The sequence below is a fragment of the Eucalyptus grandis genome, chromosome 1 (genome assembly GCF_016545825.1).
Source record: "Eucalyptus grandis isolate ANBG69807.140 chromosome 1, ASM1654582v1, whole genome shotgun sequence".
NCBI lineage: Eukaryota > Viridiplantae > Streptophyta > Magnoliopsida > Myrtales > Myrtaceae > Eucalyptus > Eucalyptus grandis.
Window position 1 is genome coordinate 45,169,113 of NC_052612.1, and position 25,118 is coordinate 45,194,230.

The 25,118-nt window shown below is 41.2% G+C and overlaps 3 protein-coding genes across 6 annotated transcripts; 2 read left to right on the forward strand and 1 right to left on the reverse strand.

Moving 5' to 3' along the window:
• Window positions 1–832: 832 nt before the first annotated feature.
• On the reverse strand, window positions 833–6,271 carry LOC104445472 (protein cornichon homolog 1). 2 transcript variants are annotated; one of them, XM_010059386.3, is made up of 4 exons: window positions 6,031–6,271; window positions 5,325–5,506; window positions 2,999–3,121; window positions 833–1,350 (listed from the first exon to the last, which is right to left on the reverse strand). In XM_010059386.3, the coding sequence occupies exons 1-4, from the start codon at window positions 6,103–6,105 to the stop codon at window positions 1,290–1,292; spliced, it is 441 nt and encodes a 146-aa protein (XP_010057688.1). In that variant the 5' UTR covers window positions 6,106–6,271; the 3' UTR covers window positions 833–1,289. The 2 variants fall into 2 exon arrangements, with proteins under 2 accessions (XP_010057688.1, XP_010057681.1); XM_010059379.2 differs by lacking the exon at window positions 833–1,350 and adding an exon at window positions 2,421–2,789.
• A 5,126-nt stretch (window positions 6,272–11,397) lies between these two features.
• Window positions 11,398–15,088, forward strand: LOC104445485 (OVARIAN TUMOR DOMAIN-containing deubiquitinating enzyme 4). Of its 3 annotated transcripts, XM_010059396.3 has the most exons (8): window positions 11,398–11,566; window positions 11,704–11,850; window positions 12,528–13,130; window positions 13,256–13,377; window positions 13,637–13,677; window positions 13,753–13,851; window positions 14,323–14,519; window positions 14,662–15,088. In XM_010059396.3, the coding sequence occupies exons 2-7, from the start codon at window positions 11,826–11,828 to the stop codon at window positions 14,492–14,494; spliced, it is 1,062 nt and encodes a 353-aa protein (XP_010057698.1). In that variant the 5' UTR covers window positions 11,398–11,566; window positions 11,704–11,825; the 3' UTR covers window positions 14,495–14,519; window positions 14,662–15,088. The 3 variants fall into 3 exon arrangements, with proteins under 3 accessions (XP_010057698.1, XP_018733078.1, XP_010057711.1); XM_018877533.2 differs by having other exon boundaries at window positions 11,398–12,180; XM_010059409.3 differs by lacking the exon at window positions 11,704–11,850.
• A 4,780-nt stretch (window positions 15,089–19,868) lies between these two features.
• LOC104445511 (receptor protein kinase-like protein ZAR1) lies at window positions 19,869–24,099 on the forward strand. The gene is given in 3 exon segments (XM_010059417.3): window positions 19,869–21,534; window positions 23,151–23,443; window positions 23,445–24,099. Coding segments are annotated over 3 exon segments (2,034 nt in total). The 5' UTR covers window positions 19,869–20,144; the 3' UTR covers window positions 23,796–24,099.
• Window positions 24,100–25,118: the final 1,019 nt, after the last annotated feature.

Here is a 25,118-nt window from a genome sequence, read left to right on the forward strand (position 1 = left end):
CGTAATTACTCCTTGTGTTATTTTCATTGAAGACATGAGCAATTCATCACTTTTCCGTCTGAAATCTAATAAAAATGTCAAGTTTCCACCAACTAATTAGTGATTTCAATGTTTGCAAGGGTGTCCAATCTGATTGATATCCTAGAAAATTGTAGTATATTCAACGGTGACATTCTCATTTTAACTCCAAAGCCATGAAGATGGATCTAGAGTTACTTCTCGAAAAACAAAAATAACTTTTTAGTACTCGAACCACAACCTCAACTCCTTCCATAGAAAGTAATATATTGTACGGTTTCATGGGAGTTCTTCCAATTCATCTCAATCCTTTATGAATTAAGACTTACGCAAACGCCTTCGACCCCAGAAAAGGTACTGGCCAACGTCGTCTGAGCTTCTTATTTGCTATGGAAATGGGAGAAAATCGCACTTAGAATCTCAACAAAAAAAAAGGACTCAATTTGAAAACGTCAGAGTCTAATTTATTTTACAGGCTTGTACATCTGCATTTCTGTTGACATTGTCGACTCATCGGTTTCCAGAATATTTTCTACGGAATTTTGTCCGGATAGACTTAAATTGTCACTGGACTATACCACGCGGAATCGAACAAAATATGAGATAGAAATGAAATCCCCGAAACTACAGGGACAAAAAAAGTAGTTTCCTCCGATTTCTTTTTGTGTTTTATTGCGCAGAGAAAGGCAAAGGTGCTGTCAAGCTGCCCCCAGTTTGTCGGGCCCTCTGCAAGCTGTCGGATAGAGAGAGGGGGGGCGGTGGCCTTCTTTTATGCCCCTTGGTCGTTTTCATGAAAGGCGAAAATGAAATGCACTGGAAGTAACGCTCTTGCAGCAGCAGATAAACATCAAAGATGATCGAAACAATGTACAACATCGGACGCAGTCTCAGGGCTCTCAGCAGCCATCGCTCACCTATGCTCAACCCGTGCTTCTCACGCTCACATGCGAGAGAAAAGCGCGACAATATGCTGGCAGGGTTGGTACAAATTTCCAACTCCACAGCCATCTAACAAATGCACAATTTCTCGTCCTGCTTTTGCAGCAACATCCGAATGGTGCTTCAAACAACGGAAGGTTCGCATAAACTATTCCACAGCACCATCAGAGCGAAATTCCAGCCCGGGCATGCCAATGGTAGCTCCCCAATCAAGATAAAAAAATCACTCCCAATCAATGATACTAGGCCTAAACCAGCTGACCCCTAACACAATTCTGTTCGATGTACAACGCCCCTGCGAGAGTGGCACTATACTTCTCCAGCTGTGTTTATCAAAATGAATGGAAGGCATCTTCGTCATCAACAAAAGATTCAAAAATAGACAACACGAGCCTGCAATAGCAACCCACTTATATGATAAGAATAGAGAGAACACGCCACAAGGAGCAAATCTAAAAGACCATCGCTTGTGAATTGAACAGAATAGCATCAAAATTACAGCAGAAACGAGAGAGAATAACAAAATACGCGTGGATCACCCAGAAAAAAAAGTGTGCACCCAAGACTCATTTGCCTTAAATACTTTGCCAATGCTACACAAATACACAGGAGCACACTGCAGAGAGGAGAGCGGGGGAATCCAGAGTGGTGCCCCAAGAATGGAATCGAAATATCAAGATCAGAAGCTACCGGCGGAGACTCGATTCTTTTGGAGAGGCACTATTGAAGCTCGAAAAGGAATACTGCTAGAAAATTGGAGCCAATTTGGCTTAAACCACTTCAACTCTGGGGGTATTCATACGTTTAATCAAAAAGCTTTTAAAAGCAACATTCTACTAACCTGAAAAATAAAGAGTAGCCTCGATGCTATTTAATTTTGACATTCCAATTCTCAACGATGTCAAGGGGCAAATTGTGACAAAATGAGTACTTTAAGGTGAACTTAAGGCAAGCGTATAGTTCATGGGGCCAATCTAAACAATTTCCTTTAAATCATGTGCTGAAGGAGCCTCATCATACAGAGAAGGAGTATTCTAGTGAAAAAACCTCAAACAGTAGCCTGGTAAAGTGCAAGTTTTTAGAATTTAGGGAACTAAGTTATTGGAGACAGAGAATTTCTGAAGGACTCGCCTTCACTTTGGGTTTGACAGCAAGCTGTTTTGGAAAGGCTCTGTGGGAAACTATTAGAGTGGAAAATTGTTAAAACGAATCAAATGCCATGTAGCTTGCTCCAATGAATGTGGAGAAATCTACCTTGAGCTAGCAAAATTTGAAAGACAAGCCAAGTCCAAGTGATACTACCAAACAATTTCTGCTCTGCCCCCAAATAACTGTGCAAATTGCACCTTGAAAAACCTAGGAACAAGTGCAGAAAGCTTACAACTTTTTTCTTTGTTGGGTTTGTAGGAGAGCACGAGGCAAAGTACCAGCAAATCATTTGTCTCATACAATAAAAGCACAGATTTAAGGGAAGTATGAAATATTAGGATAGCACATCTGGCACCAAGAAAGCATTTTGCATGTCTACAACTGTTTACAGTGAGAAGGTGTTATCAAAAGAAAAAGCAAGGCAAGAAAAGTCAAAACTGAATTTTTGGAAGAAGCTTTCTCAACTGTTCTATTCGTGCCAAATTGTTCACCTTCAGTCAATCCATTAAGAAGATTCATCTAACAAACCTCAGCCAACCATATGACTGGAGAAGTTTCAAATTAACCTTCTTAAATGAGAAAAACTGAAGCAAAATAATATCTAGAACTCCAAAAATGATGAGCGAATATCTAAATCTCCGAACTGGGGATCTCGAAATAACAAATGGCCTGCACGAATAAATCTACAGCCAAAGACCAATGAGAACTTCTATTAGTTAAGGTGCTATAGAAAAGTCTCTAGCAACATTTTATGTGTGTGCATGTGCACTATTGTTAGCACGCACTTGAGTGCAAAATCTAGCTCCCTATTAAAGATATGCTAAGCTACCATCAAAGTACTTTACAATAAATTTTTGAAGTCTTAAATACAGTCAGGGAAATGGGTACAAACCTGAATATAACCATGAGAAAGAGAAGGGATAATAAACCAAGCTTCACCATGCGATACTTTTTCTCGGTCCCAAGAACTCTAAATACTTCAGTCACATCAATTAGATGCCGCCGCTTTACGTACCTATATAAAGAAAGAAACTATTAAGGAGATAATGCCACAGACATAAATAGATATTCTTTCTTTTATAAGTAGCAGGCATAAACAAATGTAAGCAGATGCTATGGCTATTCACTAACAAATTACCACAACCTGAGCATATTTTGAGATTTACCATTTAACTTCTACTTTTCTCCCTGTTACCACGGTTTTATTCATTGAACCATAGAATGCCCCTTTCACCTAGTGTTTAAGCAAAACAGCAAATTCATCTCTTGACGTCCAAGGATTGGTATAGGACAATTTCAACAAATATTCTCATGGGAGCATGGAAACGCAGGAAAAAGTTGTTCCATGCAAGAGAAACGCATAGTCAATAAATTTTTGGACACATTAGTGCATGGATACATAGAAATAGGCACAACATGTGATAAATATGTCCATAAACATTGATCCTCCAATCAATCCCTCCTTTTTCCCCATCCAAATGCACCAATATTTTTGCTAGCATAGGTATGGCAAGTTGCTACAGAAGCTGTCTTTCTTAAAGTTAATCTTGTGAAATAAACTATGAGGTCGTCAGTCCTTTGGTTGGACATTCATCAAAAGAATCGAACAAACTGATTGTTTTTGCCCCATTCTGAGCCAACTAACCAGAAATGCTATACATCACGAGTACTGATTGAAGAGAAAGTATTCTTCTCATCGAAGACAGATTATGTTACTCCAGGACAATTTGAGGGTTCAACTAAAAGGTTCAAGCGACAAGCTATCATGAAGCAAGAAAACTTAGATTGTTTTGATGATGTGATTCAAGTACTAGTGATGATAGGAACAAATTCACCATATCTCACAATTCAACACTTCAAAACTCTAGGTCGAGTTTTCTCAGAGAAAACGAAGGAACAATAACATACATAGCAAGTGCGTAGTGAAACAGTTGGATAAATCAGGTATAAAAGCTACATGGGTTTTGGAGGGGAGATGAAGAAGATTACAAGTTGTTATTTAAGACAAAGTATTGAGATCATCTTGCACTTGTACCCCAGCATAAATAGGCCTTTAAGTCTCTTTGTCAATATCATTCTTCATTCAATAAACATCATTTTTCACAAACTCTAAAATTTCTTTTCCCTGATCCAACTTCAACTCAACTCTACTTTAGCCCCATTTTTGTTCTTTTTGCTATCTTTTACTTCTTTGACAATATCAATTGGTATCAGAGCCCCTTGATAGGGTTTTTCCCTACATGAGGTACTCACTCAAATTTGATTTTTCAAGGTATGATGACAAGCTGAAGGAATGGTGTTTCCAAGGCCAAAAGGGAGTGCATTAAAAGAGTAAGACGGATTGACCAGATGTAAATAGATCTACAGCAGTCCTACTACTACTGTCAACACCATCACTATACCACTAATATGTCAATTCAGCCCATGGGTAATAGAGGTAGACTTTGACTTTAGGTGGGAAGAAGTGATCCCAACCTAACCTCAATGCTATCATACTGATTTCAGGACAAATTCAGGTTTTGCTACTGCTTCTACATAAACGATGTCTTAAATATACTTATATCTGAGTTTAGTGCAGGAACAATCTGGAAACTACATTAGTCCAAGATTGACAATATAAACTTAAGCCTTGCAAGTATGAGTATGATATATACCTCACATAACCAACAGCAGCAATTAATGCCCAGGTATTCAATTAGAGTCTTGACCCAAGGAACTAACAAAAGTGATCACCTTTCTTTTTAGAATGTAATAGAGAACAAACACATTCCCAAACTGCAGAGAGGGTTTCAACCGACCAAATGGTATTCTGCAGAGCATTTGACTCTCATTTGAATAATCAAAGCATATATTTGATTAAATAACTCTTTGGGCAGCATTTTATATTTTCGAAGGGGCAGACCTCCACAAAAGCTTCTAATATTTTGAGATAGTTGACTTCTATTTGATGCTGTTATTATAATAAATATATCCTTTTTGGCAAATAGACAGTTTTGTTTCCTTTCACAAATATAATTCCCCATCTCTTCACTGTGAAATGGGAGATTCAGGGTTCTTAAAGCTCTAAAGGCTCCTAAAATTTCTTTAGAAATGCTCATGACCTAAAATGGATAACGGGCTCATTGCAAGAACAAAGTGCATCAACAGCAAGACATCATAGGAAGGTAGCCCAACTGAAGTTCATCTGAGAGGAAAGGTCGAAGTAAAACAACACTTACAGCATTACGTGATAACAAGTGACAGGGACTGAAACTAGAAACATGAGCCAATGTCCAGTCATCAGTAGAAGCACGCTGAGAACTCCTTGTAAGATAAAATCAGGAAGGATCAACCCATTGATCCGAGATGCTGCTTCGTACATGTTGATGTAGTCCGCCTCCAGATCCGATAATATCAGGATCTACGAAACATTCAAACAGCAACGGAGTTACAATTCCGAGGGTTTATGCAGTTTCGAGGGGTCTTCAACAGCAACGTGCGATAGTCAGATGCAACCCGAACACTTTACAAGCTCATGAGCAAGCAAGCCAGGAAAAAAAAAAAAAGATCAAACACAAAAAATAGCATCGAAGATACAGATTTGGCCGACTGGAATCTCTCGATGTCCATGAGTTACTGGAGAAATAGATTCATGGAAAATAGTCAATTCTGCAGGGCGACCTACTCCAGCGACCAATCGAACTCTTGGCCGCCAATAAAACAGCAGACGCTAGGTTTAATAGGTAATCCTCCTCCTCCGGTTCTTCGCCCGGGGTCGCGACCTCAACTGGCGAACCGGAGAAAGAGAAGAAAAAAACCTAAAGCAGCGCCGTCGCCGACGGAGCGAAGTCACGGAGCGGCACCCGTCCGGCGAACCGCCCGAAGCGGCGGCGGCGGCTCGTCGGAGCACGGGAGGGGCAAGGGAAGCAGCGTCGGGTTCAGTACCTGATAGAAGGTGGAGGCGAAGAGGGCAATGTTGATGACGAGGAAGGCGACGGCGAGAATCAGAGCCCACGCCATGCCGGCGCGAGGTCGACGTCGAGGCCGAGTTCGGGATCGGGCTCGAGTTCCGGAAATCGGGGCGGAGAGGCGACGGCGAGCGGATGGAAAGGAAGAAGCTTTCGGCGGTTCGCTCTGTTTTCCCTCTCGAAAAAGCGAAAAACGATGGCAGGTGCTTTTCAGCGAGTGAGGTTGCGTTCAGAATATAATAAAACTTATATTATCCTATATTTGATGCCAATTCAAGACACATTGAAAATAAGAAAATATAAACGAGAAAAAAATTATCTCATGAGAATTAAGATAAAAGATGGATAACATTTCTAACGTTTATAATAAGAAAATTATTTTCTTTAAATGAAAAACCTTTCAAATTAACAAAATTGAAATTATATTTCGATATAAATAGTATTCGAATTATAATATAATAAATTTAAAATAAAAAATTTAATTATTTTTATTTAATACTATTTTTACTTATATACTCGAATTTAATTATATTTTATAATATAAATTTAATATATAAATATACATATATATTTATATTTATTACGTATTTTAGTATTTTTAGGTATATTAATACAGTTTACTATCTAATAAAATTTAATTAGAGAATGATAGAAGAAGAATAAAGAAATAAAAACTTAATTAATTAAAAAATAGAGGAAAATGAAATAAAAAAAAAGCAAATAAAAATAATGCAAGCAAGAGTGTCATGAGAGTTTATTAGCATCTCCATTTGTAAAAAAAATTGTTCATTTATACTAACATCTTTTATAATAAATAATATACATTATGTGATTTAAATATATATGATATTATTACTGTAATCACTAGCAATTGATAGGATATAGCAAATTCTTGAATTTCATGTAATATTTTATCTAGTATTGTCTTAATTAGAATTTCAAATGATCAAACATAATCTTAATTATAAATTATCTCTACTAGTTTAAAATCAAATTTATTGAGTTTTTTTTTTTTTTGGATATCATATCATAGCAAGTCATGACAAAACTTGCACTTATTTAATAAAAAAATTTATAAAGGTTTGAACCTTAAATTCTTGTTGGGTTTATTTTGGTTAGTGATCCAGGCGCTTCGCATTAGAGATTGATCTATTGAATGACATTTAAAATGATGTTTGTGATCATGCAATAAAAATGATTAGGATATTCCAAACTGTCGGAACTTACTCAACAAGGAATTATGCTATCTTAGGATCGTTATAGTTATGGCCACCGTTCACTAGCGTTTCGGTTACCGACTTCCTTATCATTGGGTTACCAACTTTCTTGACCTTTCGGTACTGGATAAGCGTCAACCCCATACATGGTCTTACAACTTTGCGGATATCTATGTTTTTGGTAAACAATCACCTAGGTCTAGTCACCGACTCACCACGACCTCCTCTGCTACAAGGGAACCTCTTCTCCTGAAGTTACAAGCTTATTTTGCTGAGTTCCCTGAAGAGAGTTGTCTCACACTTCTAGGTATTATTTACCTATTCACCTGTGTCGGTTTCAGGTACAGGTACGCTTTTGTCGAAGACCATTTGAGCTTTTCCTGAGAATATGGCATGGGTTACTTCAGTGCCGTAGTGCTTAGTACTCAAACATCAACTTGGCCTGTTTTCTCTACCCCTTCTTACTCTAAAAAAGCAGAGGTACCTTGTGTCCTTAATTGATAACCATCTTTAAAATTTTACCTATCTTGATTTTTTAGGCTAACTTAGCTCAATGTGGTCTCAACCATCGAAAAAATAAAATTTAGAGTAATCTCGAGTCCAACTGAAGTTGGAAACAAGGCGGAGCCCGAATTGCAACGCAATTGAATAAATTTCGCCAAAGGCATGGTGATATGTATAAGGAAGATGTTAAAAGGGTGCCTATCGGGTACTTACTAAGATTTATTAGAGGTGTTTTAACAAATTACTTTATTAAAGATGTGCAATTCATCCATTTTGAAAATATATTGAAAAGTGCTACTTCGAATCTTTACCCAATTTATTAGTCGGGAAAAATGTCAAAAAAAGTCTCAAACCTTATGTAGTTGTGTCAGTTTAGTTTTAAACTTTTCATTGGTATTAATTTAGTCATAATTTTTTTGATTTTGGGCCAATTCAGTCATTTTGACTAATTTTGACTGGATCTTAGTGATGAGCACCAATCGACTGATATAATACAATTGGTGCTAATGTTGACAACTTTTAATGATATTTTAACATTTTATGAATTTTTTTTCTTTTTTCCTTCTCATTTTCCTTCCTCTAGTCAGTCCTCAATGACAACTGATGAGGTCAACCTCAACCTTACCGAGCAATGAGCACGGGCAAGGCTCACCCTCGTCAAATTTGGTGAAGGTCAAGCCTCACCAACTTGAGGCTGTTGTTGGATCTAGTGAGGTTGAGCCTCGGTCGTGGTTGGCGAGGCTTGCTAGAAACCGGTGAGGTTGACCACGACCTCGTCGACTGTCGTCTTTAGCCTATTGTCGAGGTCCAACGACCAACTAGAGAAAGGAGGAGGAGGAAAAAATATTTCAAAAAAAAAAAAAATATTATTAAAAGTTATCATGTCATGTTAAGTCAACTTACCAATGTTTTGTCGGTATAATCCGGTCAAAATTAACCGAAAATGATTGAATTGAGATCAATAAAAAGTTTAAAATTAAATTGGTATAAATGCAAAAGGGCTGAGATTTTTTGACACTTTTCTCGCAAGACGGAGGCTACGAATTCTAATTTCTGAAGTATAAGGGTGCGCATGGAAACACTTCTTTTCTTTTTTGTTCCTGGAACAGAAATAAAAAAGTGTTTGTTCTAACAGTTTTTGAACAAAAAGAACGTGTTTGGTAAGTGTAAAAAAACTGTTCTTGGAATAAAAAAAACAGAAACATGTTTGGTAATCGTAGTCAATTTCTATTACTAGAATAGAAAAAGAACAAAAACACGTTTGGTAAACGACAAAAAAATTTCTTTTTATTTTTTATTTTTTTTTAAAAACATGTTTTTAATAAAGTTTAAAATTGATATTGAATTCTCATTCTTATAAAATGCTCATTAATTTTATTTTGTTCATGGTTAGTGAAGACAAACATTTTTAGCACATTGCTTTTGTTTTGCCGTGATTTATTTTTTTCCTCTTTTGCTAAGCTTAAGAAATGAGATCCTTGTGTCTTTTGGAAAAATAGTGCTGCTAATTAATTTATTTAACGCTACAAATAGAATGGTGAGATTTATATCCCTTTTAAAGCCTATTTCAATTACCCCGCAATTTTTTTTTTACCAAAAAAAAAAAAAAAAAAAGATACCCTACATTATTAAAGTATAAGAGGACAAAGTTTTCAAAGCAGAAATTATTAATTCACACTTCTCTTACAAACTTGCTATTTCATCCTCTTATGCGCCCACCCATTTTCTTTTTTTTTATACAATGCTAGAGTAGCTATTCAAATATTTTACAATTAAACTCATGATTCTAAATATCGATATTTTATCCCTGTGATTCTTGTTTATATTATGTAATTTGGTCACTGGTTGTTATCATCAATATCAATTATCATGTGATTATGATGTTATGATTCGGTTCAGTCACGAGTAAGATTCGTTGACTTGGTTACATGCAGATGAGGATCAATCATCAATTGAGAAAAAAAGAAGTCTAGAGAAATTAAACCAAAACTCAAGGCTCCATCAGATGGGAAAATGATAATAACAAATTCACGCCGCAGTAAATGATATCAAACTGATTGTCATTTGAGAGTGATCACAAGGCAATCACGCATGCCTTGTCGCCTTTTCGCGTGCATCCAACACGACAACGGTAAAACAGCTGGGGAATCATACTGACTTTCTAAAGCAACATGCGAGGATCATGCGCGAAATGTGAATCGCGTGCGCACGCCCCTGGGAAGCTTTTCCAGAGCTTGGACGGGAACCATCCCAGGTCAACACCAAGTTAGTTCTCCATGACGTGAAAAGTTTCTTCTTCCATCAGTTTTCTCACATTCACCCGCGACGCTCTAGAATCAAAATAGCAGCAACTTTCATTCTCAGCGTTTCCATCGGAATCACAAACCTGATCGGGCTGTCTTGATGTTATGGTACGAGATTGTCGACTCCTGCAGAGGTGGAATGTTTTCAGCAGCTAAGAACACCAACTGTGGCAGTCTCTTGTTCCCGTGATCGTAATGGAGGGTTTGTCGTGAAGGTCAGGAGAGCAGCTGCGGGTGGAGAATCACGTCACAGTCCGTAGATGTCGAAATCAAAATCCCCCATTCGTATAACACAGTTTAAATTACTCCGACTTCTACGCAAGCTCCATTGTGGTCATTTGGGATGTCCCCCCTTTCTTGATGATACAAGGACATTTCCTGAATCCTAGCAACCTCCAGAGCAATCACAATCATCGCCAGGGTGGGTCGGAACCATTCAGGATAGATACCGCCGGTGTTATGTAGTTAAATGGCGGGCTTCTCATCGTTGATAGTGTCTACAGCCGATTAGGAATTAGATCTTTACCTTGTGAAATATCTTCTGAACAGAGATGCACCTGCACTCCACACTAGTTCCACTGCTTTGCTAACAAGGTCTAGTTGGCCAGGAATCCGATCCAAACGAACTTGAGTATGAGGACGCCGTGTGGGCTCTTTTCCTGCCCCAGATATAGTCATATATATATAACCCCCCATCTATGTTCTTGCATCGGCAGAGTCAGATTCTGTTCTCTCTCTCATCTCCCAGAACACCCTCACAGATTCCTTGCAGATATGCTGTTCTTCAGAGCAAGGTTACCTTGCTTGAGTTTCTGGCCTTCTGCCTCCCTGTGCATCCAGCCATCTAGATCATCATTGTGTGCTCCACAGGACCCAGTATTTGCTTTGCAGGGTGGATAAACATGCCATATGAATTTTCTGTGCTTGAAGGTCAAGCCATCTCTATTCTATGGACTTAGCTTCTCTTTCATACGAGAGCTTCCTGTACCAAGTATGGAGCGTGCGTAATATCTCCACTTTGGTTCTCCTCCTTCTAGCATCAATAGCAGAGCACTCAAACTTTGTAGCTTCTGCAAATTCAACTCGTCCCATTACTATCCCAGGCCCGCAGAGATTTAATTGCTGCTTCGTCCTCATTGACCAAGTGTAAACGCATGCAACAGAGGAAAAAGAAAGAGAATATTAACAGCAAATCCTATTTCTCAAGAGCTAAACGACAGTGCGTTTTTGGAACATCCCTAAAAAAAAATCTCCAATCGGCGCTTTGGGCGTAAAGTTCGACAGCGATACTTCACCCCGACGTACGAAAATTCAATCTGAGGACTAGAGTCTAGAACACCGTCGAAGACGACCGGACGACCGCCTGAGCTCCACCGTCACTGGGAAGTCCGGGGAATGCTTACGACGCACATTTCGACGCTGTCGTGAGCCGTAAAACTCCTCCTCGTCGCGCAACGTTCTCCGACTGATCAGCTCGAACAACGAGAAGGTTACTAATACCTTGCTTCAGCTCGTATCAAGAATCGGTTCCTTTAATCGACCCCGAGTTTTCTATCTTTCTTGAGATGCAGATAAAATGCCCCGTTTTCCTCATTTGGGTTCTTCTCAAAATATTTTATTTTGCAGCTTTTTGAAAGCGGGGGAGGATATTGTGGGTGAATTGATTTGGTTCCCGTTTTACTTTTCGCATCGCCTGCTTCTTCGTATCTTGTTCTGATGATGTCGGGTTTCTGAAATCGTTTCTGTCTATGGGAATTTGTGGCTTCAATGGAGGTACGGTTCTCTGTTGATGATCTGCTGTCAAATGCCTGTAGAAAGGCTCTGTTGGGGGAAAGCAGAATGTGTTATGGGATTGTGGATTGACACCTAAAAGTGCTTTTAATTAGAAAAACCGAGAATTTAGGGAATTGTTAGAAATCTTATCGAGCTATATTTGGCTGTTGGGGGCAAGAAGAGCCTCTTATAATTGGTTAGGTGGAGATTGGCTTGCGATGGTGTGGAAACTCTGGGTGTACTTGTATTAACTATAAAGATGCTGGGCTTTTTGGTATGATTGACTCGGGACTTTTCCCTGGCGAATATGGTAAAGTTAGCGTGAAGGAGGTGAGGCTAATGCATTATTTACAGCAATCTTTTTGTCTTCAAACATGCTCGAATAAGCTACTTTTTTAGAAATGAGCAGCTGGTTCTTATTGTTTGTTCATTACTTATGCGCAACTAGGGCATTTTTGTGAGAGTAGATGAGTTTCTAGTAGATGTATGCGGTTCGCACTTTCAGGGCTTCACAAGCCAAGTTGAATAGAACTTACATGGTTGACATGTTTGTCGGTAACAACAGCTATGGCTGTAATTATCAGTAACATGTTTTGCACTGTGTAGCCTGGTACATGAGATCTCAGTAATTGGAGATTGATCCGCTTTTAAATGTTTGCATTCTGCTTGCATGACAGGCAATGCCAAAATGATTGCTTGCTGCACTCTGATAACTTGTCCAAAGAATGTTTTACGCTTAAGTGGTCGCATTTGGGGACGACAGATGGGGAGGAGTATGTGTGATGTGACGCCTTCCAGTGCACGCTTTCATGTGTTTTCTGGGTATTCCAGGTCCAAGTTTATTGATCTGAGTGGATCTGAAGTGCCAACCTCTGGTAGTATTACTGGTTTTAGAGGGGGCCAGGGTGGATGTTTTGGTTCCTTTATCTCCAAGCACAGGCGAGTTGTGCGGTCTCTAGTAATTAGAGATTCGGTTGGTGTTACAATACCTCAAAAAGGACATGTTTCAATATCAACAGTATGTGACAGAGTGAATGCCAAACTTTTTTTTACAAAGCAAGGGATGCCTAGTGAAGTCCGATATAGTGTTCGCCGTATTTCTCGGCCTCAAGGGCGTGGTTCTGCTGGTTTGCTTTTTGGGCTGTTGGTTTGTTATTCGAGTTTTGAGCCAGAGCATGCTGAAGCAGCCATTGATGATCGCAAAGAGAAAAATTGCGAGGACTCATCATATGCTAAAATTTCGCATGGGAAGAAAGTCTATACTGATTACTCTGTCACTGGTGAGATTTAGACTCTAGTCATGTTGCTCTTCTTAGTTCTGAGTGCCATGTTGAAGATGCATTTTCAACATGGATTCTCCCGAATGCACTTATGAAAAGGTAGATGACAACTTCATGCTATGCAGGCATACCTGGAGATGGTAGATGTTTATTTCGTTCTGTCGCTCATGGGGCCTGTCTTCTGTCCGGAAGACCAGCTCCAAGTGAGAGCCTTCAGAGAAAACTTGCAGATGAATTACGGGATTTGGTGGGTCTTTATCCTCTCCTCCTATGGTTCAAAATTTATTTTCACTACAATACAAAATTGCTTAAGAATCGGCATTATCAATTTTTAAAATGACGATTTGTATTTCAACTCATTCCTAGTGCAGTTTTGTGATTCCTTGGCTCATTATCTTTATGGACAATGATTTAAGCTAACCATTTCTCTTTGAATGCATCTTTCTTGGGATGACTCATCCAAGATGATACCTCTGCCAATGTTATGTGAGCTGTTTACTTTTCAGGTTGCGGACGAGTTCATCAAAAGACGGGAAGAGACAGAATGGTCATATATCCAAGTTCTCGAACTTCTCTAAAATTGTTGCTGGAGTTGTATCTGATAAAGTCATGTTGTGCACAGGTTTATTGAAGGTGATTTTGATACATATGTCTCGCAAATGAGGAAGCCACATGTATGGGGAGGTGAGCCAGAATTGCTCATGGCATCTCATGTTCTCAGGTCCCCCCTCTCTCTCTCTCTCTCACACACACACACACACACACACACATGCATGCACATGCTTTTTTGTGACTTGTGAATGATATGTGCTTGTTTTCCAAATGCATGGTTGCTTGCTTGAGTACAGATGATAACTTTGTTGTAACACCAATTGCCCATCAATATGTTGTTGTTCATGTAGACAGGCACAACACCCGTTTCATGTGTTCCTGTTGAGATCAGCAACATTCTATTCTTTGACTGAGGCGATCCTTTTCTGCTTGACATCTTTTTTTCTTTCTTTTGGCCGATGTGCTGGTGTTCATTGGTTTGCCATGCTAGTAATATTTGGTTGGTCATGCTAGTAATATTCAGTTTCTTACTCAAAAGTAAGTATTTTGGGAGAGCTGAGTTTGAAAGGCTTGCTGATATCAGTAATGTCATAGCATTAGAGAGCTGCATTTACAAAGTCATTAAATTTGGTAATTTCAGGATGCCTATCACGGTGTACATGTATGATAATGATGCCGGAGGCCTTATATCAATAGCTGAGTATGGCCAAGAATATGGCAAAGAGAACCCCATAAGACTTCTTTACCATGGTTTTGGCCACTACGAGGCTTTGCAAATTCCTGGCAAGAAGGATGTGAAGTCGAGACTTTAAGCATTTAACTATCAGCACAATGAAGGTGCTCGTCTACTGAAGGGTTGTATCTGAACGAGTAGATTCCTTTAGAAAGCGAGCTCCACAATCTCATTCATCTTGTTTTACCTAATGGGAGAAATAGAAAGAGCCGAGCATTAATCTCTTGTGAATTTTTTGCATGTTAGGAATGTACTAAAAAGCGTGAACCATTTATTTGAGGAGAACGGCGACCTTGGTGGTGGAAGCAAATAATAATGTTCGAGTATGCCATATGGTGATGCCCTACAGCGGACACACGCTATTTTAGACAGCGTGATTTTTCGGGCAGATAGACTAAAAGATTCGCACTCTTTTCCTGATATGTAAGGCAATTCTTATTGGGAAATTTCTGTAATAGGACGAACAGGTCGACACGGACGACTGAAAAGCGTGATTGCCCAAAATCCAGAAGGATGTTTTGGTTTGGTAGATATGGAAGTACTCTCTCTGTAGGAGCCAGGTTTTCCATATTATATATATGCCATCAAGCACATCCCAGAAGTGCCTTTTGGCGATTTGGCTCCATCTATTTGTTGCCCTCCAAACTTTTAAGATTCCGTTTCTTCTTTCTCTTGCCCAGTAGGATTCTTCTATATTGGCACACAACTAGACCTGAGAATGCAAGCTTAGGCTTTGTCTGGCAAAAAGTGTTTCTATTCCCCGGAACAAAAATTTATGTTCTTTTGTTCCGAGGAATAAAAAAAGAACAGAAACGTGTTTAGTAAAACTTTTGTTTCTAAGAACAAAAAATCTATCTTTTTGTTTCCGGGAACGGATTTGGAATGGAAACAAGAAATAGAAAAAAGTTGCTTCTCGTTCTTGGGAATAATTTCGAGAAACACTTCTCTTTTGTTTTTCTTTCTTCTTCTTCTTTTTGGCTGGTCACCAGCCTCGGCCATAACTGGCGACCGGCTGACGAGGGCCAGCGAGCTTGCTGAAGCGTCGTCGGGCCACCGCTAGGTTGGCATCGCCTAGCGATGGCTTGGCGAGGCGGAGCCTCGCCGGTGATTGGGCGAGTTGAAGCTCACCCAGCCAAGGGGAGACCAAGCCTCGCCGAGGGTCGGCAATGCTCCAATGAGGTCACCGACTCTCGTCGGCCGATCGCCGGTCATATAGCCGAGGTCGGCAATTGGCCAAAAGGAAGAAAGAAGAAAAAAAATGAATTATATAATAAAAATATTGAAAAATTTAAATAAATAACAAAATTATACAAGTTTGTCAAACTTATTTCTAATCTTGGAATATAAATTTTTTATAGTTACCAAACGTGTTCTTATGCTCATAAATTATTCTCGGGAATAGAAATAAAAAAAAATATTATTGTTTAAAAAATATTTTCCGAAATAGAAACGTTTTCAAACGCACCCTTATTTACTGCTCAAGCAAGACTTCATATCGGAATTCAAAGTCCCACGTCGTTTTCGACGTGTGCTTAATACTTCAAGCTTTATAGACCCGTGTTTTGGATTACCTAATACAGATGCATGAGAGCTCAATGGCTGATTTGCAACTAATCATCTTGAGCCGACTGGATTAGCTAGTTGAATAGAACGCCAATCTGGGCCATGGCTCTCCATCTAGTCCCAAAACCTTTGGCATTCAAATGGCGGAACTAACGGTAATTCGAACTAGACTGGAACTGGCAGCTTTCCGCCACCACCACCATGGATGGTCCTGCTACAATGACCGTCTGACACCGCAAGAAAAAGCAAAAGAAGCCCAACTTATTCGAGCACTTTTGTAACGAGTGCCCTAAAAAAAGCAGCACTTTGTAACCAGCTTTATCCCGACCGGGAGAAAAAGAAACCAGCTTTATGCCTTTTAGCGATTCGAAGTTCATGAAAATCCCTTACTCGTCAGCCATACTTCTGGTCTCACCACACAAATCAAACACAACCATTCTTCACTGAGAATTCGCCCGTTCGAAAATGTAATGTGGGTGCATCCGCTGCAGCTTTGACATCCCACGTTTAGATTTTGTACACTTTTATGATGTGTGATTTCATGTGATTTCACGATTATAAGTCGATGGACTTTTGTCTATTAACACATGTAATAGAAAGAATTTGTTGATTGTCACTGAAATACAAAATGTTATTGTCGAAGTTAAAAAAATCAAAGCTGATTAACTAAAGCTTTCGGTTTACTCCCATCGAATGATCCCATGTTGATAACTAAACGATAGAAATTTCAGGTTCGATTTCATGATCTAATTCTTCATTCAATGGAATATAAAATTACGCCACGCTTAGTGACAAAAATCATAAACTCTCCCGTCCCTATCTAGCATTGCCAAAGATCGATGTCATGCCTTGCCGTTGTCATCGATCGCTCGCTCCCGTCGTCGTCCTTTCGTTGCGAATCTCCCTGTCGGTCCCCACCCCCCCTCGGATTGCGGGGTTTGGAGGCTTTGTCCCTTGTGGCCGTCCCATTGATAATTAGTGGTAGGTGGCGACGGCTAATTATGCCTGTAATTGGTCGAGGAGGAAGAACAGTAAGGTAAAAAGGAAAAGTCCGGAAACAAGGATATAGCGCAAAAGAGAATCTCGTCATTAAATCAAATTCAAAATAGGTAAGGTAATCATTTTTTCAATGAATAAAGGGTGGAAAGAGCGAATAGCCTAGCAACCTCCGAAAGCATGCTGTAAGGGCTCTACATTCGTTACAAAACGTTCATTTGAGATATAATTACTGTTCCAACAAAAAAAAGAAGAAGATATAATTACTATGTGCGGAGGTCTTAGAGGATTGAACACATGAAAACTTCGAGTCCATTAGTGGAACTCCGCGGACATTCTAATGGACAGGTATAATAGGGGTGCGTTTGGCAACTTGCTAAGTAGTAACAATTTTTGTTCTTTTATTTCCGAAAGTAAATTTGGAACATAAATTCGTTTGGTAAAACTTTTAGTTTTGGAAATAAAATTCTATTTTTTTTGTTTCCAAAAGTAGATTTGGAACATAATCGAGAAATTAAAAAAAAAAAAGTTGATTCTTTATTCTCGAGAACAATTTCAAAATTGGGCCAACCTATTTTTTCTCTTTTTTCTTCTCTCTCTTCTCTTCTTCAACTGCTACTGCTGCCAGTCACTAGTGACCAGTTTGGTGAGGTTCGGTGAGCTTGTTGGAAACTCGCCCAGCCAAGGCTTGATTGACAAGGCACGGCCTCGGCAAGGGCTAGTGATGCTCCGATGAGGTCACCAATTGCCGGTCATCTCAAGGTCGGCAACCAGCAACCTTTGAAGAAGAAAAGGAGAAAGCAAAGAAAAAAAAGAAAAGAATAAATGAATAAAAAATAAAAAAAAAATAGAAGAAAAAGTAATAAAATTATTTAAAAATTAAAAGAAAATGATTTGAAATATAAATTTTGAGGATGGTATAAAATGCAATTCTATTATGAGAATTGAAATTTCGGACAATTACCAAACGGTTTAAAATGCTTATAAATTATTTCGATGAATATAATAAAAAAGAATTAATTATGACCATAAATTGTTTCCGGGAACAAAAGCATTATCAAATGTGACCTAGAAGTGTTGTAACTTTCATACGATGCTCATTTGAATGTTATAATTTTTTTTTTTGCTTATTTAAGTGCTACAAATAAAAAAAAAATCAATCACTTAAATACTATCGGCAATTTACCTCATCATAAAATTCGACATGGATGCTGATTGTTCCTTGTGGTTTTACGGATGTTGATGTGGATAAATTTTTTAATATTATTTATTTTGTATATATTAAAAATGTTTTATTTTTTAATATATTTTTCCTTTTTTTTATTATTTTTTTGTCTCGCGTGAGGATCACCATTGACCCTAATTGGTTGTGAAGGCCTCACCACACCTAGATTTAGCAAGGCCTTTACGGCCTTGCCCAAGGCTAAGGGTGAGACCTCCTTAGCTAGCTAGGGTCGCCAATAACTATTGTTGGCACTACAAAAAAAAAAAAAGCAAAAAATAGAAAAGGAAACGATAATAAAAAAAACTTTAAAGATATTAAAAAAATCCACTAGGATGATTTGTCGAAAATAATACTTAAATGATTGATTTTATTTTGATGTGATATTTTAGTGAGCGAAAATAAAATTATGATTTTCTAATGAGTGCCGTATGAAAATTAGTTATCTCGGCGTTTTAACGGAAATGTTCTTTATCCCGTTGGCCACTCATGAATATTGCGAATAATATGTGTGGAAAACTCTCCGTCTAATCAGCCGTGTTACATGGATGATAACAAATAAAGCCATCTTGGAGTACCTAATAAGAATTCGTCATGTCATTAGGGTTCCACACCACCTGATAAGTCAACGAGGATTCCATCTGTCCTTACTTTTTCTTTTGGATTAGAAAGAAGCATATTGACTTTCATGTTTAAATGGAAAAAGATTATCATAACTTTTAAAATTTCAAAAATGTTAAGACATAATCGCAAATATCTCTGACGATCCATGCGTCTATTTACTTTCTTCTTTTTTTATTGTTGTTTTTGAGGATTTGTTACATCTCAAACTTCAAAGGTAAAAAGTAAGTGGCCAATTCGTAGTTAATATCCATAGCACCACTCTCAAGTAAATGGCGAAAGGACGAGAAAACAAAAATGGTTAATATCACAAATAATTATAAATTAGTACATATGTACATTTGTAATAAATTAATTTAAAATTATTTTTTTATCAGAAAAATTCTAAATTGATATACACACAACAATAGTTTTTATTAAATTTTATTATTAAATTGCTTGAGTTAGATGATTATATTAAGTTGAGGTTTTATCTTTCGTTTGTTATAGATTTACTGGTTCTTGGTTTTTTTCTATGATATTAATTCAATTTAATGAAAATTAATAGAATGCAAATTTGTCTTAAATATATTAGTTTGAGATTTTTAATAATATAAATTTGCAAGTGCTTCCGAGGACACGTTTGGCTCCAAGAGAAAATGAGACCAGATACGTCCATGTTTTTTTTTTTTTTTTTGGGAACTTACAGATACGTCCATGTTGAAACCACACTTATTGGAGCAACTCGGATGGATCAGCTGTCTCGTGCGCTCTTCCGGGTTCAAAAACAGAGTTTTTTTTTCTTAAGATCCCACCATCGTCAACGTCTGTCTCTCCCACCGTAGATGCACAGGACAAGAGTTTGCCCAGTCCCCGGGCAGATCTCGTTTCGCTCGACAAAGTTCGAATCCGTGTAATTTATAATCTCAGGGGAAGAATTAATAATAAATGACTGATCCCAGGCACGAAACGTAAGCAGCAACCCTCGCTCTCGCTCCCACGCACGCTCCCATTCCATCCACTACGGGGGGAGCAAAGGGCCCTGGTCACGAGAATTCAAAAACTTTGACACTTCTCGAGCACCCACGTTCTCTCTCTCTCTTCTCCCCACCTCGTAATCCACCAGCCTCTGATTACACGTTCAAAATCCAACCACTACCCTCCAAAATCCTCCCCCTCTCCCCCACTCTCCCCTCCTTCTCCTTCGCTTTCACAAGACTTCTCCTTCGGCTCTTCCCCTGTTTTTACTTCCCCCTCCTTCTCTCTCTCTCTCTCTCTCTCTCTCTGCAACTCCTCGTTGCAGCAGCCCAAAAACATCCCCCATGCATTTGGACCATTAACAAAAATAATGTCTCCCTCCCACCATCCTTTTACCAAATGCAACAAAATGCCACTCTCCGCACCGCCCGCATTGCCACTCCACCTCCTCCTCTGCTTCTTCTTCCTATCTCCGCCGTCCTCCTCCGCGCTCACCCCCGACGGCCTCTCCCTCCTCGCCCTCAAGGCCGCCGTCTCCTCCGACCCGGCTCGCTCCCTCTCCTCCTGGTCTGAGTCCGACCCTAGCCCCTGCCACTGGGCCGGCGTCGCCTGCGGCCGCGGCCGCCGGGTCGCCTCCCTCTTCCTCCCCGGCAAGAACCTCTCCGGGTACATCCCCTCCGAGCTCGGCCTCCTCGGCTCTCTCCGGCGGCTCAACCTCGCCGGCAACAACTTCTCCCAGCCCATCCCCTCCCGCCTCTTCAATGCCACCTCCCTCGTCTCCCTCGACCTCTCCCGGAACTCGCTCTCCGGCCCGGTCCCGACCCAGATCAAGAACCTCCGCAACCTCGCCCACTTGGACCTGTCCTCCAACTCGCTCGATGGGTCGCTCCCCGAAGCGCTCGCGAAGCTCGGGAGCCTCTCCGGGACGCTGAACCTGTCGTACAACGGGTTCTCCGGCCAGGTCCCGGCGTCTTACGGCCGGTTTCCGGTGATGGTGAGCTTGGACCTCGGGCACAACAACCTCACCGGCAAGATACCCCAGGTGGGCTCGCTGCTGAACCAGGGCCCCACGGCGTTCGCCGGGAACCCAGGGCTCTGTGGGTTCCCGCTCTCGGCGCCGTGCCCGCAGGCGCTGGATCCGAGTGCGTCTGCGAGGCCGGAGGACCCCGAGAGCCCGAAATCGAACCGCATTCACAGCTCGCTAGCGGGTGACGGTGGGATGGCTCAGAAGAAGAGCAATTCGCTCCTGATACCGGTTCTTTCCGGACTCTCAGTGATTGCGGGCGTGGTTTTCGTGTCCGTGTGGTTCGTCAGGAGGAAACAGACGAGGTTCGGGAGAGACAAGTCGGGGAAGGAGAAAGCAGCGGCGGCGGCAGTGGAGGAAACGGCGGACCTAGAAGGGCAAAAGGGTAAGTTCGTGGTCTTGGACGAGGGGTTCGATTTGGAACTGGAGGACTTGCTGAGGGCGTCGGCTTACGTGGTGGGGAAGAGCCGGAGCGGGATCGTGTACAAGGTGGTGGTCGGGCGGGGCGGCAGCGGCGGAGGGTCCGCGGCCGCGGCGGGGGTGGCGGTGGCGGTGAGGAGGCTGAGCGAGGGCGACGCGGCGTGGCGGCTAAAGGAGTTCGAGTCCGAGGTGGAGGCCATCGCTCGGGTCAACCACCCGAACGTCGTCCGCCTGAGGGCTTACTACTACGCCAGCGACGAGAAGCTGCTGGTCTCCGATTTCATACGCAACGGGTGCCTGTACGCCGCATTGCATGGTAACCTTCCTCTCCACCACCCGTTTCTTCCACGTTTTCGTGGCGTTTCTTGCTTGGTCCGGACAGGACTCACGTGGATGTCTTCGTGTTGTCCGCATTAAATTTTGCACGATTACATCAGTCCGTGGATGATTCTCTGGCTCTGCACATGATGCTGCTTAAGCTTAAGCCGAATCAAAATGCTTTGTCTCTGGCTGTTCGATTCCGACTCAGGGGTTCGCGTTTGAATATTGGTTAGACTTGACAGCATGAGTGACCCCGCCTGGTATGGTCTCTTTGACGAAGTGGGCTTGTTTAAAGTATTTAAATATCAAATTGCGTATCTCTTAGTACAGTTGGTTGCCAGTCTCACAAAAAATTTACATGAGATCTTAAAACTTTTAAAACAATTTTACAGTAAGTTCCCACCTCGACTGATGTCGGGAGTTCTTTTGGTGTCGGCATTAGCATTTTTACTGATGGGTGTGGTGTCTGAAGCGTATTAATAGATGAATGGTTATCATTGTCGCACAATTTCACTTGGGAAACTTGAATAAGAAATTATCGGGACGTACCTTGGAAGACTGCGTTATCAGTTAGGTGCTTCTTTTTTATCCTTTCATCAGTAGGAATGCTATGGCCTCAGTCCTTCAATTGCATCTTCTGCTGCTATGGTCTCCCGCGATGGGTTTTTTTTTTTGGTCGAACCCACTATGGTTGTTTGACAATCTGTGTAATGGCATTGCCCATGGTTCTCAATCTCATCGTGTATGTGTTCCATTAGAAGAGGCCAATTTTTTAGTGTCATAATGTTGGAGAATTTTGTATCTGTGAAAGCATTCTATGTTACAAACTTATATTCTCAACAGGTCCTAGTGATTTGATAATCTTTGGAATGAATCGCCAGTAGTCTTTTCCTTTCATCTAAACAAAGCTTTTACTGATTACAATAGGCCATTCACCTCCATTTCCTTTGAACTTTTTGCTCTACCTAAAAAACATGATTGTAATATCAATTTGTTCTGTGTGTTTTCTGTCGCACTCAAGACATAAAAAGCTCGAGCCTCTTCTGGTAAAACCTGGAATCACGGGAACTCACTTTTTCACCTCAGTGTAGGGTCGGGTTTTGGCTGGTGGCGACAATGTAAAAGGTCACATGCATGATTTATCTCTCTCTTCATCTGTGTCTCTAAAGCACCTTTCTTGATATTCTAATAACCATGGTTTGATGTGAGTGTCGAATTTTGTTTGCAAGCGATGATGGATTTGTCGTCTGCCATTGACTTTCATTTGGGCAATAGCTAAAGATGCCGACTTGTGATCATGTCGTTTCGGATCTAACCTAAATTGTGCGCACTTTATGGTACATTTCTGGTTCTCTCTCTCTCCCTCTGGAGTTAACCGAATCGTCCCTTTCCTGTCCGTGCATGATTGTTTCGGAGCACACAACAGCAAGGCTTGTGCTTGCTGAGTGTTGAACGTGGATGACCCACTCGCTGCACATAACTTGGCCGAAATGTAGAGCACTGTTTCCGTTCGTCGTGCGGTTGCATGTGATTTTCCGCTGGTAGTCATTTTCTTGGTACATGTCTTTAAGGTTGTAATAAAACCTTGGTTGCTACAATCTTTTTCCACAGGGGGACCATCTAAGAGTTCGCCGCCATTGTCGTGGGCATTGAGACTAAAGATTGCTCAAGGAACTGCGAGGGGCTTAGCGTACATACACGAGCACAGTCCTCGGAAGTACGTCCATGGGAACCTGAAATCCACGAAAATCCTCCTTGACGATGAGTTTCAGCCTCACATATCTGGATTCGGTCTCAATCGTCTTATCTCAGGGACTCCGGGATTCACCGCCTCATCGTCCAAGAAGCATGGCTCTAATAACCAAACCGTCTTAAGCTCCGCAATGGAGCTGAAGATGCCGGCTCCCTCGGTCGCTTAACTTGGCGCCCGAGACCCGGGTATCCAGCACCAAGGTCACCCAGAAGAGCGATGTGTACTCCTTTGGCATCGTCCTGATGGAGATCCTCACGGGGCAGGTGCCGGACGCAGGGCCCGACAACGACGGGAAGGGCCTGGAGAACCTGGTGAGGAAAGTGTTCCGGGAGGAGCGACCCTTGTCCGACATTATAGACCCGGACCTCCTGCACGAGGTCCACGCGAAGAAGCAAGTGGTCGCCGCGTTCCACGTCGCGCTGAATTGCACGGAGCTCGACCCGGAGCTGCGTCCTCGGATGAGGGTGGTCTACGAGAGCCTGGACCGCATTAAGGTCCGGTGACGGTCTGGGGAGACCGAAAGTGAAGCCGCGGAGCCTCAAAAGCTCCTGAAGAAGCATTTTAATCCTTTCTGGATGTAGGAATCATCATCATAAGTGCTCTTCTTCCTATGGTTTGTAAAATCTGTAGCTGGACTTTTCCTCATGGAGGGTTTAACCTGTAGAAGAAGCGTATTTCGATCTTCCTAGGTTGACTTTGACCATGAAGTGATTTTTGTTGCGGGTCTTTTGCAGATATAAATCAGCGGTATTTTTGTTGGCTCCTGCTTTCTTCGAGCAAAGGTTGGCTATGAATAATCTTTGTATATTTAATTTTTCTCGTTTTTGCTCCTATCTTATTAATTTTCAAGAAAGATAGTTCGACCAATTTGGTTGCCCCCGGAACATGTCCACGTGGGAGGGCTAGTCAACCGGACGGTGACATCTCAACCATACTGGGGCTCACAAACTTTAGGCGGCGGTCCTCGCAATTCTTCACCGTTTCGAATTTTGAATCCGCCGAATCCTGTAGAACGACGATGCCACATGGGTCGTAGACCTGTCAAACCAAACGGATGAATTGGGCCGAGCTGAAAATAAATCGATCTAAAAGCCCAGATCTATTTTCATATGGTATCCAATTCATTCCGTACCAAATTCATATTCGGTCTATTTCATACTATTGAAACACTTTTATATTTAACTCAATTTATGAAGAAACACACCAAAACTAAGATGAGAGTGCAAAGCTAGTGTAAGATTCAATGGGGGAGATAAAAAAATGAAGGGAAAGTATATTGGATCTAAATAAATTATAAAACCGGTATATGACCCATCTATTATGATACATATATTTATTATAACTAACTCATTTAATACCCACGTGTGTTAAGAAATTGGTCAATAAACCATTTTGATGGATCTAATCCGTCGATTGACTCCCGAGCCCCAACCCTCTCTCCTCTTCTCGACCCCTGCGGAGGCGGCCCGAGTGACTATTGGGCTTGCGGCCGCCGAGTGGCTTCGCGGGCTTTCTTAGTGGGCCGGGCTCAGTGAAGGAGGATGGGCCTCAGGAAGCGGGCCGGGATAGAGCGGGCGGGGAAAAAGGAAGAGAATGGCAGGAGCCAGTCCAGCGGGGAGGAGAGAGAGAGAGAGAGAGAGAGAGAGAGAGAGAGAAGGAGACGGACCCTTTTTGTGCCCTTTTTCTTTTCTCTTTCCCTTTTGTTTTTCTTTGTAAAAGAAGCAAGGACGGAGGGAGGGGACCGCTGCTAAAAATAGCATGCGAAAAGGCGCAGGAAAACAGGCCTCACGTGTCCCACTCCGCATCCACACAACAGCCGCCGAGAC